Source organism: Chiloscyllium plagiosum, chromosome 13 (genome assembly GCF_004010195.1).
Source record: "Chiloscyllium plagiosum isolate BGI_BamShark_2017 chromosome 13, ASM401019v2, whole genome shotgun sequence".
NCBI lineage: Eukaryota > Metazoa > Chordata > Chondrichthyes > Orectolobiformes > Hemiscylliidae > Chiloscyllium > Chiloscyllium plagiosum.
Genome location: NC_057722.1, coordinates 46,473,500 through 46,491,518, shown reverse-complemented (window position 1 = coordinate 46,491,518; position 18,019 = coordinate 46,473,500). Strand labels below are relative to the sequence as shown.

General features: G+C 39.9%; 1 protein-coding gene across 3 annotated transcripts in view; it reads left to right on the top strand.

Annotated features, from left to right (window-relative positions):
* The first annotated feature begins 849 nt into the window (after nt 1-849).
* cops7a (COP9 constitutive photomorphogenic homolog subunit 7A) overlaps nt 850-18,019 on the top strand; it is a 31,863-nt gene continuing 14,693 nt past the window's right edge. The window contains exons 1-3 of one of the 3 annotated variants that reach the window (XM_043702290.1): nt 850-953; nt 10,293-10,472; nt 13,460-13,535. In XM_043702290.1, coding sequence (XP_043558225.1) covers nt 10,311-10,472; nt 13,460-13,535 — 238 coding nt within the window. In that variant the 5' untranslated portion in view covers nt 850-953; nt 10,293-10,310. Of the gene's footprint in view, nt 954-1,107; nt 1,199-10,292; nt 10,473-13,459; nt 13,536-18,019 lie in introns of those variants that run through there. The other 2 variants (XM_043702291.1, XM_043702293.1) reach the window with 2 other exon arrangements.

Below are 18,019 nucleotides of genomic sequence, written 5' to 3'. Positions count from 1 at the left end.
ACTGACTGCTAACCCCATCACGCAGGGCAGAACTGTTCAAGGGAAAGTCCACTTGTAGCATCATTGTCATTGCATCACAAATTGTGTGGTGGCATTGAATTCCCAAATCATATTGAATTGATTAAAAATGGGAAAATCAGTATGAGAGACAGAACATTTGTTGATTTGCAAATGTTAACAAAGGGATAACCAGTTAGGAAACGTAATATTTGGAAATATTGTTGTACAGGTTCTCCATTTTAAGAGTATAAAAGATATGTTAGATCTCTTTCACCTTAATTACTGTTTTTTTTCCTTCTGGTGTACCTATATACTGACCCTGGTTGCAGTGGTGAGATGCCTATAATCTCAACTTCAATTCCGTCCAAATAATGTTTGATAAATATTGTCCTACCTAGAATTGGGGCCCTGTTTGGTTTCCGTGCTAACTTAAATCAAGCAACGTGATATCTTGATGTTTTGTCAATTTGATTCCTCAACGCTAAAGGTTCCTTAACTTGAGTGATTGCCCCGCAGTTGCTAACTGAATCGCTATTTCGAGCCTTTCTCATTTTCGTCCTCTCTCCTAACGTAAAACAGGAGCAAAAAGAAACAAAAGAACTGCAGACGTTGGAAATCAGAACCAAAAATATAAATGCTGGAAAGACTCAACATTTGTGGAAAGAAATCATCCTTCCACAGAACACAATAGTAGGAGCGACAGCTACTCCGCGTGCGTGAGACTTAAATTTAAATGTCAGAATCACGAGGCGCACCTAACGGATCCGCCTTATGAATGAAATACGGTTGGCGGGTTTACGTGTTTGATCGATAGCTGAGCCAGCAAATAGAAAGCTCGATTGGTGTTAGGGGTGGGTCCAGGAGGTTGCTGTTCCGGCCAATAGGCGCTAAGCGAGGCGGGGGCGCCCAGCTCTCTTCTGAAAGAGGGACTGAGGCAAAGGGCCTAGTCGTAGGTGAGTTCTTCAAAAGCATGTGGATTGTAGATGCTTCGGTAGTGGTTGACTGAAAGGCAGTAATTGTAGTTGTCAGTTAAATGTATTGTAAGGCTTAGCTGTTTGAGTTATTAGCACGTTGTGTGGTTGCAGGGATATCGGATGTGGGCCTAGCAGTGAGCGTCAAACACATTGTTCTTTTTTTTGATTGTGTGATTTAAAGGATCGAGCATTTTCTTCGTAATTTAAAACGTGACTTCTTAAAGGTGTGTTCTCTGTCGCTCGATTTGAGCGGGAAAGCCCTTTTTTAAAATGGGTTTAAAACTGATGATCTACAGAGCTCTCATAGAGCTGAAGTGTAAATGAGTACAATGCAGACGAGAACTCATGCACCTTCTTTTGTTACTAAGCGTAATTAGGTTCTCTTAATTCCAAACAGCTCTAAAGAACTGCGGATACCTGTAAATCAAAACAACAAGGAAATTGCTTGGAAAAAACTTAGCAGGTCTAAAGAAAAGTCACTGATCCCGAAATGTTAACTTTGCTTTCTCTCCACGCATGCTCCCAGACCTGCTGAGTTTTTTTTAAGAAAAGTAATTTTCTTTCTCTCCTATGTCCCCATGTACTTTGGTACTTGGCTGAAAATCCAATTTTTTTTAACAAAGAAAGAAAATGAATTTAACCGTTCATTGGATTGTTTTCCCTCAAGATGTTAATGTAAATTTTTAAAAAATCATGTGCAGTAAGAGAAGTTGCCACAAAGTTGTGACAAAAGGTGAAGGTGTGTGGAGTTAGATGAGTTGTAGAATGTGTTACATGACCAGAAAATATCAGTGCTAATATGAGGGTTTTTGGACATGGGAGAAGTGTTTTCTAGTGGTGATAATCTTGCATTGGCAAAGATTAGGAATGTGAAGTACTATATCAAAATATAGAAAGAAATAGGCTGGTAGATAAATGAAATTTATAGCAAGCTGATCCATTTTAGTAGAAGTGTATGGAAGATAAGTAATTAAACAAGGTAGCAAGACAGTGAAATCCAGGATTACAAGTCCATCACTGAAAGTAGTACAAGTTGATCAGGCAAACCAAGTTCTGGTATTTTATTTATGCAGGAATGCATGTTGAATATTGGTTCAAATATATGGTCCTTATTTTATAAAAGGGAAGCTGCAGGTCTGGGAAAATGTCAAAAATATCCTCAATGTTGCTAAACTTGAGAGGAGGAGAAAGTGAGGGCTGCAGATGCTGGAGATCAGAGCTGAAAATGTGTTGCTGGAAAAGCGCAGCAGGTCAGGCAGCATCCAAGGAACAGGAGAATCGATGTTTCGGGCATAAGCCCTTCTTCAGGCTTATGCCCGAAACATCGATTCTCCTGTTCCTTGGATGCTGCCTGACCTGCTGCGCTTTTCCAGCAACACATTTTCAGCTCTAAACTTGAGAGGATTCAGCTACAAGGAATGATTAAGTGCGCTGGTGTGTTTTTTTTTCCTATTCTGATAGAGGCCTTTAAATTATGAAGGGATTTGCTTGGGTGTTAAAACCAAAGCTATCCACTTTGTCAATTCCATCATGCTGCTCCTTCCAACAGTCACCACAATTTTCCATTTGGCTGATTTTAAAATCTCAATTGATCCTAAGCACATGTTTAAACCTCTCAGTAAGACTAGATTTTTCTGCTCTCTTTGTTCATCAACTAACCCAAGTCATAAACTACTTGTTTCTTAAACATCACTTTTTTTTTAATCCACTGAGCAACTGTTGCTAGATTGATTGTGCTTATAAAAGGCTGTTCTAAACTGCTAATGATCAATGTATTTAGAAATGTCATTGTTGAAGGGTCTGTCTTTGTAGAAATGAACTATTTGTTCACTCTTAACTTCAGAAAATGTCTATAATTCAAACTTCTATATTCTAGGCAATGAAACTAGTTTGTTGAGTCCTTCCCTTGTATTTTTTTTTCCTGCACCTCAGATGCTGCCTGACCTGCTGTGCTTTTCCAGCACCACTTTAATCTAGACTCTGGTAATTCCAGCATCTGCAGTCCTTGTTTTTACCTCTGTCTTTGTCCTTATTCCACCCGTTGACAGACATGGTCCGCCAAGGAGGGCCTTAAACTAAATACAGGGATGGATTCAGTTGCATGGAAATTTAGAAAATCAAAAGTAAAGGAGAAAGTAAGAGTGCAGGTTAGTGATGGGCTCGTTGTTACTTGAAAATAAGAGACTGTGTGAATGTCATTTTGCACCAACAAATCATTAAAAGTGGAAGAAAATTTAATAATAGATCAAACTTAAATGTTTTGTATCTTAACACATGAGGCTTTTTGGAATAAGAGAGATGAATCGGCAGTGCAATTGGAGTTCAATGGATATGATCTCAAAGCCATTACACACAGAAGGTTACAAGGAGGTCCAAACTGGCAGCTTAACGTTCAGGTGTATTTCACCTTTCAGATCGTAGGGAAGGAAATGTGGTGGGGTAGCACTGTTAATAAAAGATAGAGGTCAGTTCTGAGACACCATCTAGGCTTGGGTGGTGTAAAGTTCCATTTGAGTGGAAGTAAAAAAATGGGAAAGAAGACATTAGTAGGAGTAGTGTATGAGCTACCAAACATTAGTCACGCTGAGAAAGTGTATAAATTAACAAATAATTGGAGCAGTTTTATGAATGGAACAGGAACACGATTTTTGCTTGTGAGTGGGTTAATAAAGGAGTTATGAATGAATAGAAATAAAGAGCTTGTGAATGGGTTAGTGAAGGTACCGAGAATACAATATCTCTCAGAAGTTAAGGAAAGTGCTGGATGTCTTGTAACGCATAAAAGTGGTTAAACTCCAAGGACCTGATTAGGTGTACCCTAGAACTCTGTGGCAAGCTAGGGAAGTGATTGCTGGGTCTCTCGGTGAGATATTTGTATCATCGATAGTCACAGGTGAGGTGCCGGAAGACTGGAGATTGGCTAACGTGGTGCCACTATTTAAGAAAGGTAGTCAGGACAAGCTAGGGAGCTATACCTGACGTCGGTGGCCGGCAAGTTGTTGGAGGGAATCCTGAGGGGCAGGATGTACATGTATTTGGAAAGGCAAGGACTGATTAGGGATAGTCAACATGGCTTTGTGTGTGGGAAATCGTGTCTCTCAAACTTGATTGGGTTACTTTTTGAAGAAGTAATAAAGAGGATTGACGAGGGCAGAGCGGTGGGAGTGACCTGTATGGACTTCAGTAAGGTGTTCGATACGGTTTCCCGTGGGAGACTGTTTAGCAAGGTTAGATCTCATGGAATACAGGGAAAGCTATCCATTTGCATACAAAACTGGCTTAAAGGTAGAAGACAGAGGGTGGTGGTGGAGGGTTGTTTTTCAGACTGGAGGCCTGTGACCAATGGAGTGCCACAAGGATTGGTGCTGGGTCCACTACTTTGCATCATTTATATAAATGATTTGAATGTGAGCATGAGAGGTATAGTTAGTAAGTTTGCTGATGACACTAAAATTGGAGGCGTAGTGGATAGCGAAGAAGGTTACCTCAGATTATAACAGGATCTTGATCAGATGGGCAAATGGCTTAAAAGTGTCAAGTGCAGTTTAATTTAGATAATTGTGAGGTGCTCCATTTTGGGAAAGTAAATCTTAGCAGGACTTATACACTTAATGGTAAGATCCTAGGGGTTGTTGCTGAACAAAGAGACCTGGGAGTGCAGGTTCATAGATCCTTGAAAGTGGAGTCGCAGGTGGATAGGATAGTGAAGAAGGCATTTGGTATGCTTTCCTTTTATTGGTCAGAGTATTGAGTACAGGAGTTGGGAGGTCATGTTGCAGCTGGACAGGACATTGGTTAGACCACTTTTGGAATATTGTGTGCAATTCTGGTCTCCTTCCTATTGGAAGGATGTTCTGAAACCTGAAAGGGTTCAGAAAAGATTTACAAGGATGTTGCCAGAGTTGGATAATTTGAGCTATAGGGAGAGGTTGAATAGGCAGGGGCTCTTTTCCCTGGAGCGTTGATGGCTGAGGGGGGTGACTTTTATAGAGATTTCTAAAATTAAGGGACATGGATAGGATAAATAGACAAAGTCTTTTCCCTGGGCTGGGGGAGACCATAACTGGAAGGCATAGGTTTTGGGTGAGGGGGGAAAGATATAAAACAGACCTACAGAGGCAAATTTTTAACATAATGAGCTGCTAGAGGAAGTGGTGGAGACTAGTACAATTGCAACATTTTAAAAAGGCATTTGGATGGGTATATGAATAGGAAGGGGTTGGAGGGATATGGGCTGGGTGCTGGCAAGTGGACTAGATTTTGGTTGGGATGGACAAGTTGGACCGAAGGGTTTCCAAGCTGTACATCTGAGTATAAATTTGAAAGAAAAAGCTTATAAGGAAGTGAAAGTTAGTGATAGCTCTGAAGTCTGGGATAGGAGGACTCAAAAAAAAAAAAGGACTCAACAAAAAAAGAGAAAAACTACATGGACAAATTAGCAAGAAATATTAAAAACTGATCAGCTTCTGTACATTTATGAAAAGGGTGAGAGGTCAAAATGAACATAGACCCCTTTTAAAAAATGAATCGGGGGGAAAAAGTTTTAAGAAACGAGGAATTGCAGAGGAGTTAAACAGATGTCCATATGATGGAAGATACTTCAAACATCCTATTCTTACTAAAGAGTATGGGAGAGGAATTGAGTACTCATCACTAAAGTAGTAGTATTGGACAAACAAATGAGATGAAAGACCGATATGACCCCTGGTCCATGATGGCTTGCATCTGCAGATTTCAAGAGATAATGGAGGCATTGGTTGTAATTTTCCAAAAATCTTTGAAGTCTGGGGAAGTACATGATGATTGGAAAACTGGTAGTATGGCAAAAAGGGAGGGAGGCAAAAAAGCAATTACAGGTTGATCAGCATAACTTGTATTGGAAAAATATTGGGATCATTTTATAAGGAATTAATAGCACATTTTGGGAAATCATAATCTAATCGTAGAGTTGCCCATGGCTTCATGAAAGGCAAATAATGTCTGACTAATTTCTTCATGTTTTTGAGGAAGTCTGAACTGGAGTGAACAGTGGGCAACCTGGAGGTGTGTTTGTACTTGGATTTCCAGAAGGCATTTGACAAGGTACCTCATAAAAAGTAAAATGGTGAGATCGGAGCCCACAGTGTTAGAGGTAGTATATTGACATGGATAGAGGACTAGCTAATGGACGGTAAATTGAGAATGGGGAAAAGGGGTTCTTTTTCAGGTTGGCGAACTGTAACCAGTGGGGTTCCACAAGAATCAGTGCAATGATAGCAACTGTTTACAATATTTAATGACTTGGAAGAAAGAAGCAAATCTATTGTTGCCATATTTGCATATGACAAAAATAGGTGGAAAGGCGAGTTGCAGCAGGGATACAAAGAATTTAGAGATATTGAGAGGTTAAGTAAGTAAATGTGAAGTTGTTCATTTTGGGCGGCATGGTGGCACAGGCCCAACAAGTCCACACCGACCCGCCAAAGCGCAACCCACCCAGACCCATTCCCCTACATTTACCCCTGCCCCTCATACTACAGGCAATTTAGCATAGCCAATTGGACTGTGGGAGGAAACCAGAGCACCTGGAGGAAACCCACGCAGACACAGGGAGAATGTGCAAACTCCACACACAGTCACCTGAGGTGGGAATTGAACCCGGGTCTCTGGTGCTGTGAGGCAACAGTGCTAACCACTGTGTAATGTGGTATTGTTAGAGACCAGGTGAATGAACTGATGGTCTTATTCCTTCGAGATCCCAAGATGTTGTTCCACCAGATCTTCATGACATTATAGTGAGTAGTATTTAAGGCGCTCCTCATTATTGACCCTTTTTCAGGCTCTTCCATCAACTGATATTTATTTCGTTTTAATTGTTGTCATTAGTCGGTGGCACAGTGGTTAGCACTGCTGCCTCACAGCGCCTAAGACCCGGGTTCAATTCCCGCCTCAGGCGACTGACTGTGTGGAGTTTGCACATTCTCCCCGTATCTGCGTGGGTTTCCTCCGGGTGCTCCGGTTTCCTCCCACAGTCCAAAGATGTGCAGGTCAGGTGAATTGGCCATGCTAAATTGCCCGTAGTGTTAGGTAAGTGGTAAATGTAGGGGTATGGGTGGGTTGCACTTCGGCGGGTCGGTGTGGACTTGTTGGGCCAAAGGGCCTGTTTCCACACTGTAACCTAATCTAATCTAATTCCTCAACCATTTAGAATCTATCAATTCATTGTGAGAAGTGACCAAGTACAATGTGGAAAAGTGTAAATCTGCCTACTTGAAAGTATAATCTTTAAATGGAGAAAGATTGCAATACTTGGATGTGTAGAAGGTGTCCTGGAATATTAGTCTCTCAAAGCAGTAAGTGATTAGGAAGGCAAATTAAATATTAGACATATATTGCAAAGGAATGGAATGTTGTTTTTTGTTTAAAAAAGCAGGTTTTATTGTCTGTGCAGGGTGTTGGTGTGTCCACATCTCAAGTACAATATAAGAGTTTTTATCTCCTTTGTGAACCAAGGATAAATTGTTAGAAGCAGTTCAGAGAAGATTCATATGACATTCCTGGGATGAAGGTTTAATTTGTAAAGAAAGGTTGGACAGGTTTGTCCTTATACCCTTTTGCAATTTAGAAGAATGTATAAAGATATTGAAATATAGGTCCTGAGGGACTTGGTAGAATGGACACTGGGAGAATGTTTCCTCTTGTTGGGCTGGCAGTTTGCAGTGGTAATGCCATGGGACTAGACATCCAGAGGGTGGGCTAATTCTTGGGTCACTGGTTCACATTCCACCTTGGCAGGTGGTAGAATTCAATTTTGATTAATAAAAGTCTGGAATTGAAAGCTAGTCTCAGTTTTGGTCACCGTGGAACTATCCTAGATTGCCATTAAAACCCTTTTTAGCTCATTAATGATCTTTTTGGGGATAGAAATTTGCTGTCCTTACCAGGTCTGTGTGACTCTAGACTTGATTCAATATAATTGACCATTAACTGTATTTTGAAATGACCTTGAAAATCATCTGTCACGCGCAATTTGGAATGGGCAACAAATGTTGATCTTGCTAGTGACATCCACATCCCATGATGAGATGGGACTAGAACCACAAATCAAAGTTTAAGAATGAGTTGTTTTAAGATGGAGATGAGAATTTGTTTTTCTGAGGGTTATTGGTTTGTGGAATTATCTTCTCCAGAAGGCAGAAGGGGCTGGTTCATGAAGTGTATTCATAATGGAGTTAGATTGTTGATGAGGGAATCAGAATTATTGTAGGGGTGGGGGATTTTGCAAACAGATGAGTGGAGTCGAGACTACAACCAGATTAGCGATTATTTTATCAAATGGCAGATCATGTTTGAAAGGCTGAATTGTTTACTCCTGCTTCTAAGTTCTAATTTTCCTCCGACAGTATAGAAAAAAATTGTATATTCTAAAATCAGACAGAGAACTGTGGATGAAGAAGATCTAAAACCAAACGACTTGCTGGAGGAACTCTGGTATGACAACATCTGTGGAGAGAAAGCAGTGTTAACATTTCAAAGTCCATTTCTGAAGAAAGGTCACTGAATTTGAAATGTTAAGTCTCCTTTCTCTCCACAAATGCTGCCAAACCTGCTGAGTTCCTCCAGCAATTTCTATTTCTTGTGATAGAAAATTGCTGGTTGTCATCATATATTTGTGGAAGTTTGCTGTGTGCAGATTGCAGTCATGTAACAAACTTCATTGACTGTATTGTAATTTTATTAGATTAGATTACTTAGTGTGGAAACAGGCCCTTCGGCCCAACAAGTCCACACCGCCCCGCCGAAGCGCAACCCACCCATACCCCTACATTTACCCCTTACCTAACACTACAGGCAATTTAGCATGGCCAATTCACCTGACCTGCACATCTTTGGACTGTGGGAGGAAACCGGAGCACCCGGAGGAAACCCACGCAGACACGGGGAGAACGTGCAAACTCCACACAGTCAGTCACCTGACGCGGGAAATGAACCCGGGTCTCAGGCGCTGTGAGGCAGCAGTGCTAACCACTGTGCCACCGTGCCGCCCACAAATGTAAATGTAATTTGAGGTGACTGATAGTCATAAAAATTTATTGATGCAAGTCAGTCTTTCCATCATAATCTCTTGGATGAAGCGAATGATTTTGTCTATACTTTTCTAGGAAGATTAGTGCAAGATCAGACATGTATCCTATGATCTGCCTTCAATCTGATTTTTGCTCATTTCAATCGTTTCTGTTTTCTCATTTTTGAAATAGCATTTCAAAAGAAATTGATTGATTTATTTTTTAAATGCTCAATTCTTCAAGGCTAATAATTTCTCCAACCTTTCCTTTTATTTGAATCCTCTGTATTTTCTCCACTTTTTCTTTTGGCTTTCCCTTTCCCTTAGCAATAAACTGAATACTGCATTCAAGTTTGAAACTGACTACAATGTTGTACAGTTCTCGCATCATTCTAACTTGAATTCAAGAGAATAGCAGTCAAACTAAGAATTCTCCTATATTAAATGTCCAATCTGAGTCATACATTCCTATCAATATCTCAGTTATTTCTGCATCCTATACAGTGTACTGATAATATTCATATATTCTGCATAATATGTAGAACCTTACAGTTGTTTTGAATTTGATCAGTTGTGAATTTCATCTCAATACAGTTATTGGTCCTTGACTGTTTTTTCCTACCTGTGTTTAGGTATTTTCTAATCAGCCTGCTCAGAGATGTTGTTATTGTGCACTTCTGGAGGTGAACCTGGGCTTTCTGGCTCAGTGGTAGGGACATTGATAGTAAATTATATTGTAATCGTACAAATGACTTTGTAAATTAGGTAAGCTTGCAAAAATTAGCAAACTAAGGTAGGGGAGCTCTAGTGCATGTACCAAAAGGATTTAAAAGCTAAGCAATTAATGTAAATTGGGGAATGTACAGACTGAAGCACTGATCCCTAGGTACTTTATTCAGTACTGCTTCCCATTTTGATATAATTCCCTCAATAAGTAAAAGATCTTTTTTTTCCTTTTAGTGAATTTCTTTTTCATGCTGTTTGAAATTGTTCTCTTGGGGTGGTGTTTATTGAAGAAAGTCAATTGGAAAAGCAACATATTTCTCTTTTAAAAGTAGATTGGGAATTATTTATTAGAGTATTTCTTTTATAATCAACTGATTTCCATTTAATTTGTGATATATTTGAGGCTTTCATTATTGCAGGAGAAACTAGAACAAAGGCAGCTGAGAAATGCTCTACAGATAACTTGCGTACTTCGGAGATTTCACCATACAAACTATCTTCTGTTTTGGCACTAGTGTAACTTAAAAATGCCAACTTTTGTTTTACAGTGAGTCACCTTTTGTGCAATGGCAGGAGAATCAAAACCTACAAGTAATCCTTTGGAACAATTCATTTTGTTGTCCAGGAATGCAAAAGGCCCAGCATTAACTACCCTTATTAGCCAAGTATTAGAGGCTCCAGGCGTTTTTGTTTTTGGTGAACTTTTGGAAATACCTAATATACAGGAGGTAAGAAAGAGTGCATCATAAACAGTTCACTTTTCTTAATTTTTCCCTATATGCTACAAGTCTTTGCAAAAATTAAAGTGCAGAAAATTAAATAATCTTCAGATACTTCTCTTTAGAATCTTAGAATATTAGTAAGTACAATTTATTAATTTCAAGTGTTAAGTATTAGGTATGTAATATGAACATAAATAAACAAAAAGATACACTGAATAATAGCAGTTTTTGTGGCTTTTCTCAAAGTTTTAAATATTATTCTAAGTGGTTAATTGAGCATCCTTGATTTAGTGCATAACTGCCCTGTGTGATACTGGCCTAAATTCAGTTTATCTAAATTGTGCGACAAAGCTGATCATAAGGTGCTGTAATTGGCTTCAGCAATCAAAGATTAGAGAGAATTTGAGACTGTGTGTGTGTGTCTGAGAATAAAGAAAGAAGTTTGTTCAAAGTAGTGAAGGGTTTTATAGGTATTCACAGATGACCTTTTTCCACTGACCAGGCAGTCATTAACCAAATGGGACAGCTTTTAAAATAATTGACAAAAGAACCAATAGCAAAATAGTTTATTTTTTTTGAGAGAGTTGTTATTTGGATTAGAGCTTAAAAATGTGTTGCTGGAAAAAAGCGCAGCAGGTCAGGCAGCATCAAAGGAACAGGAGAATCGACGTTTCCAGTACAAGCCCTTCCTGAAGAAGGGCTTGTACCGGAAACGTCGATTCTCCTGCTCCTTTGATGCTGCCTGACCTGCTGCGCTTTTTTCCAGCAACACATTTTTAAGCTCTGATCTCCAGCATCTGCAGTCCTCACTTTCTCCTTTGTTATCTGGATTACCCTATCTGAAAGAATGGCGGAAGCAAGAGTTTGTCCATACATTTCAAAAAGAAATTGGATAAATTTCTGATGCATTTGCAAGGATGTGAGGAAAGAACATGGGAGTAGGACTAATGAATAGCTCTTGCATGGAGGTAGCGAAAGTACAATGAGCCTCCTGGCTGAATGATCTCTTGCGCCATCTGATTCTCAAGGAAAAGGTGATATTCAGTGGCCTGACATTTTTAAATAGGAAGGATAGGCTTGTCCCTGGACATTTTAGTGTCAACGGAATCGGGCTGTTTTCTGATATCTAAAAGATGATGTAGCTTGCCACCACTCTGTCTGGGATCATGGAAAGAAATTGGCACCCATTATGTCCAATTTCTGGGTTTAAAAGTAGGAGTCAAGGGACAAATTTGCTGTTATAATTTCTCATGTCTGATCATTCCCAGAATGTGACAGATGCTTCATAGTTTGGACACTTGCCTGAGACAAATATTAGTCCCTCAAATATGCTGATCACTAGCTTTAATATCTGTCTTCTCTGTGCCAGATTCAACAGAAATGACAGACCTTTACAGAGGCTTACTGAGACTTGAAGGGCTGCCAAATAAGAACAGCATTGTTTTTGTTTTGCCTTGGTTGCTCCTCTTTTACGGATATGAACATGTGTAACGATAAGTTCAGCAATTACAGCCTTAATATATAACTTGCATGAATGGGAAGCTTTTGGAAACAATAATTTAGAATAGAATTACTAAGCAAAGCTAGTTCACATTTCTTTAAGAGCAGATTGCGTTGAAGTAACTTTGAGTTGAGGTAAGAGGTTGGGTGAGGGTAATACAAATGATGTGTCGGGCCTGGCCTTGCAAAGGACATTTGTTATTCTCTGGAGTTTAGAAATATAAAAAAAACTCATTTTAAAGCATTCAAGATTATGAAGGTGCTTGGCAAGCTAAAAACTGTGATGTTTCCACTAACTGATGAACAGGATGTAAGGGGTGAATCATCTGGGACTGAACAGGAAGAGGTTTCAATCTTGAAAGAGTTATCAAATTTTTAAAATTCTCCAAAGGGTTGCAGATGTTCCATCATTGAGAGATAAATTTAGAATTTCAGGGAAGAGTTGAGGAAGTGGAGGTGAAGGTTAAGATCGCATTGAATGACAGAGCACACTTGGTCAGGCACAAGGTCTTCTTCAGCTCTTTTTTTTTCAAATGTTCTTATTGCTCAAGTCTACTGTGCAGTATGTCAGCTCATAGAATCAAAGATACGCTAGCAACATGGATACAAAATTGGCTGTGAAGGAGAACTGTAGTGCATAGTTGTCTTTCATACTGGAGAAAGCTTTGTATATTTTTATATACATGTGACAATAAATGAAATCTAATATGGGTCTCTGGTTGTGATCCCTGCTGTCCCTGCCCCCTCCCTACAGTTACTAGTTGACACCTCAATTACACATCCAAACCAAGTGAATTTTCCAGGTGCTCATCTGACATGATGTATTAGGATGTTTTGCATGTACATTTTTCACCAGTATTGTTTTGATGAGGCTTGGAATCCACTTACCAGTGAAATTTGTTGCCTTGAGCACTCATTTGTCTATACACCCTACTTTGTGCCAGTTTCAAGGAAAAGTATAGCCATTTAGGTGAGGGGTGAAATGATCGCCAGCATTCAAGATAGATCGGTTCAGGTTGCTTGCTGAGCTGGAAAATACTAGGTAACATAGGAATAGTGGGGAGTGCTGTTTGTTCGAATCTCTGCATTGCTGCTTCTGCTTAGCAGCCTGATATTGGTGGTCCCATGGATGTTTTGTTTGTAGGTTTTGTCACTGAAGGTGAAGTGCTGAAACCCAGCAGACCATCAGACAGGCAATTGCACCAACACGAAGCAGAAAGAAGGAAGGGAACACTCGACGTTAATTTTCAAACCAAGAAATTGACATTGTATTCACTGTTTCCTGTACATCCAAGATTGGGAATGTGGAACTTTAGTGAATTTCTGATAATTTTTTTTTGTTGATTATCAGCATGAATATTAGGTTCGTTTACAAATTTTAGAACTTACAAATTTATTGAAGGGCAAGTTATACTTTTGGCTTCAAACTTAACTCCTACAGTTTTCCACTTTAAAAGTGTAAGTGTCAGTAATCTTTGAGTCTTTCTCCCCAGCTGGCTAATGGATCACATGCTGCCTACTTCCAATTATTGAACCTGTTTGCATATGGAACATACTCTGACTATTTAGGTAAGGAACTGGTATTTATTATGGCTGTTTTGTGAAATATTACTACTGGCGATGGGATCGTTACAGTGCAATAGGAAATAATTTGTACATCAGATATGCCAATGCCAGGTCTTCACCTGGAGTTAGCTGTTGTGATCCCATGTTCTTTGATTGTCTTTGAAATGCTTTTTCTTAAATATGTCAGTCTTATGAGCGAGTATGTTTTCAGTTTTTTGTTCTAATATTCCTCTTGTTTATAGTGGAAATCAAAATTTAATCTTTTCACTATTATTAATAATGTTTTGATTTTGCATCTTGTTACCAATTTTGCAATCTGTGGAAATAGGTTTTGAAGGAGTAAAGATTTTTACTTCTGTAAATCTACCTTCAAAAGACTAGACCTTTTGGAGTTTGCTTCATAATTATAACTTCTCATTTCTGATTGTTACAGTGAGTTATGAAATCTTTATCATGGATATAAAGGTCTTGCTATAACTGAATGCTGTCTCTTAGCCAGTGGCTTGTACACATTCAGTGTTGTGTTCTTTTCTAACTTTTGTTTTTAATATAAATTTGAATATACATTGTGCCTTCTGGCAAATGCATCTTCATCCCAAACTTACCCTTTTCTATTGTTGTTTTGTCAATTAGAATGTAATCTCTGGTGCATTTTTGCTTCCCCTGCATATGCCAGATAATCAACTGAACATAATTGCATAAAGAGTGCTGATGTGAGGAACACCGTAAACAAAACTTTGGAACTATGACTAGCCTCTGGCAATTACCTTTCTCCATGAAAGGTTTTCCTGTTGACCTCTGTTTTGATGAGACTTCATACCCTTGATGTTAAGGCCTACTGCACTATCTGTTGCCACTTTTTTTAATTCCTGTATTCAATATTTATCCCAATCTTGGATGAATTTGAGGTGTGTAATGAAACTAGCTTGTTTGGGTAAAAATTGAATTCTGATGGTGATCAAGTTATTGTCGTTTAAAAAAAACAAAAGTAATTTGTTCCTACCAGTTATTGTAGAATATGTGCTGTAGTCCACGCCACTCTCACCATCTCTATTTATTTTAAACATACCTGTCCCTCGAATGGCACTGATAGCAATGGTAGCTGATAAGTCACAATTAGAGGTTCTGCTGTAGCTGTGTTAAACAAGTTGGCTATTTCAGCATCTGTTTATTGAGCAGTTGCCTGAAATTAGAAGTTTATTGGGAATATGTGCCATTTGCTCCTGATTTGAGGTCACTTTCCATGCAAGCCAGTCACATTCAAATTGCCCAGGGCTTTAATCTGAGTAAACTTGTTATACATTATGTACTGAATGCTGGATTTATTATTGCTATTAGTATGAATCTTTGCAGTAAGGGTAGGATAAACAAATAATTGCTCATATTCTACAGGATTATGTGCATCAATTAATCTGGTGGGGACTGTACTGATGCCTCCCAATCAAAATGATGAAAGTCATCGAAGAGTGTGTGAATTGGCTGATTTAATAGTATGTCTCGGGCGCCTGTAAAAATGTGGGCTATGGTGAACTTTGTGGTAGCATTGGACAAGATGTCCCAGGCCCACCTTGATGTGAGGGGCATTTTGCTCCATTGTATGTGCTTTTCCTGAGGAATGTGACCAGTTTCTTTTGAGGCAGTGCGAGTTGCCATTAAGTGGGATTATTCCTTAAACAACTTGTTATTTGCCCAGTTCTCCTCATTTGACAATCAGTTTTTCTGTCTTGCCAAATGCACTGAACAAGTTGATGACATGAGAACTCGACACTGAAACCAGAGCAGATACATGGAGGATTCACCTTGCTGCTTACACTGAAGGATTTCAATGTTGTGTATGACCAAACTGCATCATGACCTGATCCACAAGCACTGCCCGTTTACATTCTCTTGTCCTCATGTATTGATACCTACCATTTGCCAACTTTGGCAACGATCATGTCACATCTCTGATAGATTGGCAGCACGCTCTGGAAGTTCAGGCTTGCATAGCAGTGTACATTAATCTCTCACCCGCACGGCTGGCAGCCATGTCTCAGTGTTGTTGGAGCAGCCCTTGTTGAAGTCCATGGAGGCACTTGTCAGTCCGGGTATCCAACACAGTCAGTCAAGGGCAACCTCGCATATTGGTCTATGGTATTGATCACCATCAGGCATCAAGTCAGCGATTTTAGTCAAGGTCTCTGTGCTTCTGCAGTTTGTGGAATGGGTCACACTCAGTTTGGTGAGTAGGGATAACTCCGTCAAGGAAATCTATACCGATCAGTCAAAGGTCTGGGCACTCTCAATCCTGGGCTGTCCAGTTATGGTGGGGTTAGTCCATCAGCTCTGTCTGCAGAAACTAAAGGGAAGGGGCTTGGGGAGCTGAGGCAAAGTTGTCTGCTGCCTCAGGAAGTAAATTCTTTGGAATCAGAGCTGCACGCTGGAAAGGTGGTGGTGCTATCAGATGTAAGGGGTAGTTAACAATATCTCCAAGGAGGTGATGTGATCAAGCATGGATATGAATAGGATCACATAGGAGGTGTTGGAAGCATTATCACTTCAACAGGGAGGCAGTGAATGACCAGGCTTGGCATAGTCCATTTATATGCCGGGTCTGGGAGAGAAAGGTGGACAGGTACTGTCTTTCACCCCTCTACCTGTACAGGCTCTATTTGCACTTGAATAAACTTTCTTCTCCTGTGTCGAGAGAAAGGCAAAGATGTGAGAGTTAAACTAATTGACTTAACTGCTAATTCTGATGCAGGACAGTGAAAGGTGGTCAGGTGCTCTGCAGCAGCACAGGGGACTTGCAGGATATTAGGGGTGGAATGAGAGGGAAGATGTTGCAAGTAATGAAAGTGGTACAGCAGGAATCTTGGTTCTAAGTAAGTGCAGAAGCAGAAATTACCATTCTCTTGGACTGTGGTACAGACCTGAGTGGTAATCTCAGACCAGACTGCCGACATCTTTTGGTATAGCCGCCTCTGCTGGTCCCCTGACAAGAGCATGACACTCGTCTGTCCTGGGACCTGTGGTCAGTGTTGCATCATGGTACGATCCTCCTCTCTCCGATATGCTCAGAATCCATGAGCAAGCAGGGCAGCTTTAGAGTGCTGGTTCACTGTGGCCTTTTTAAAGATTGCATGATGCAAGGGATGCCAGTCTTTGAGTATCAGTTGAGTGGTAGCTTGTTTCAAGGATGTCGAGTGGGAGGCTGAGACTGGATTGGACCTGAGGTATGCCATAGGAGCAATGTAAGTTGTTAATGAGGCATATTTGGTAAGATATAGCAAGTTTTCCAAGTTTTTCCATGTGACCACGTTGACTACTATGCAGCTTTGTCTGGTGTACAGATCTTCAACACTAGTAGATATAATTTGAGCCCATAGTTTTGATATTAGTCAACTTGGCCACTTTTTTTCTCACAAATAAAATAAACCAAACAGGCTGAACTATATCTATAGCTTTCGAGAGTGAGACAATGGGAATGGAACATAATGTAGGATTATTTGCTTGGAACTCTTGACTAAAGTTCCTTGCTGTATCTTTCGCACCAATGTTCTTTCACTGTGGCTGAGGGTTGGAATGTTTTTGACAGGTGGATGATTTTCCATTACTATTCTTGACTGGTTATTGTAGAGCAACAGATGTTCTTCTGATTCCGTGATGGTTAGGGCTCTATTCTTGTATTGTTGGCATTGTGGGACTGTGACTGCTGCTTTTTGATGCAGGTAACCTTGACCAGATTGGTAACTCATTCTGTGCTCCACTGGGTAATGCTGCTGGCATACTTTTTTTTATTCTACCCATTGAAGTAAAATTCATTTTCTGCAAGATGGAACTGGACAGTGAGAAAAGTATCACCCAATCGTGTGCCTGTATGGTTCAACTGAAAAACTGAGGGACAATCTTTAAGAAAAGTTAGCTCAATGATCCAGAAGCTATCCATTACCAAAGAATAGTGTAAATCTGGAACTCCGTTTTGCTCTCCTCTTCCATCTGCCCACCACAAAAACATCAAAAAAACTATGGCTAGATCAATTGAAATTATCAAAATTGGGATTAACCATATTTTCTTGGGTAAAGATATGGAGACATGCAGAGTCAAACTGAGTAAATGTAATCAACATATAGGTTAATCATTATCTAAATGAATGGCAAAGCAAGCTTGAAGGTCTAGGGAGAGGCTGAATTGGCTGGGGCTGTTTTCCCTGGAGTATCGGAGTCTGAAGGATGATCTTAGAAGTTTATACAATCATGAGAGGCATGGATAGGGCTAATAGATTTTTTTCCTGGGATGGGGGAGCCCAGAACTATGTTTTGGGTGAGAAGGGAAAAATTTAAATGGGACCTAAGGAACAACTTTTTCAGAGGTGTGTGGGTGTATGGAATGAGATACCACAGGAAGTGGTGGAGGCTGGTACAATTACAACATTGAAAAGGCATCTGAATGGGTATATGAATAGGAAGGGTTTAGAAGGATATGGGCCAAGTGTTAGCATATGGAA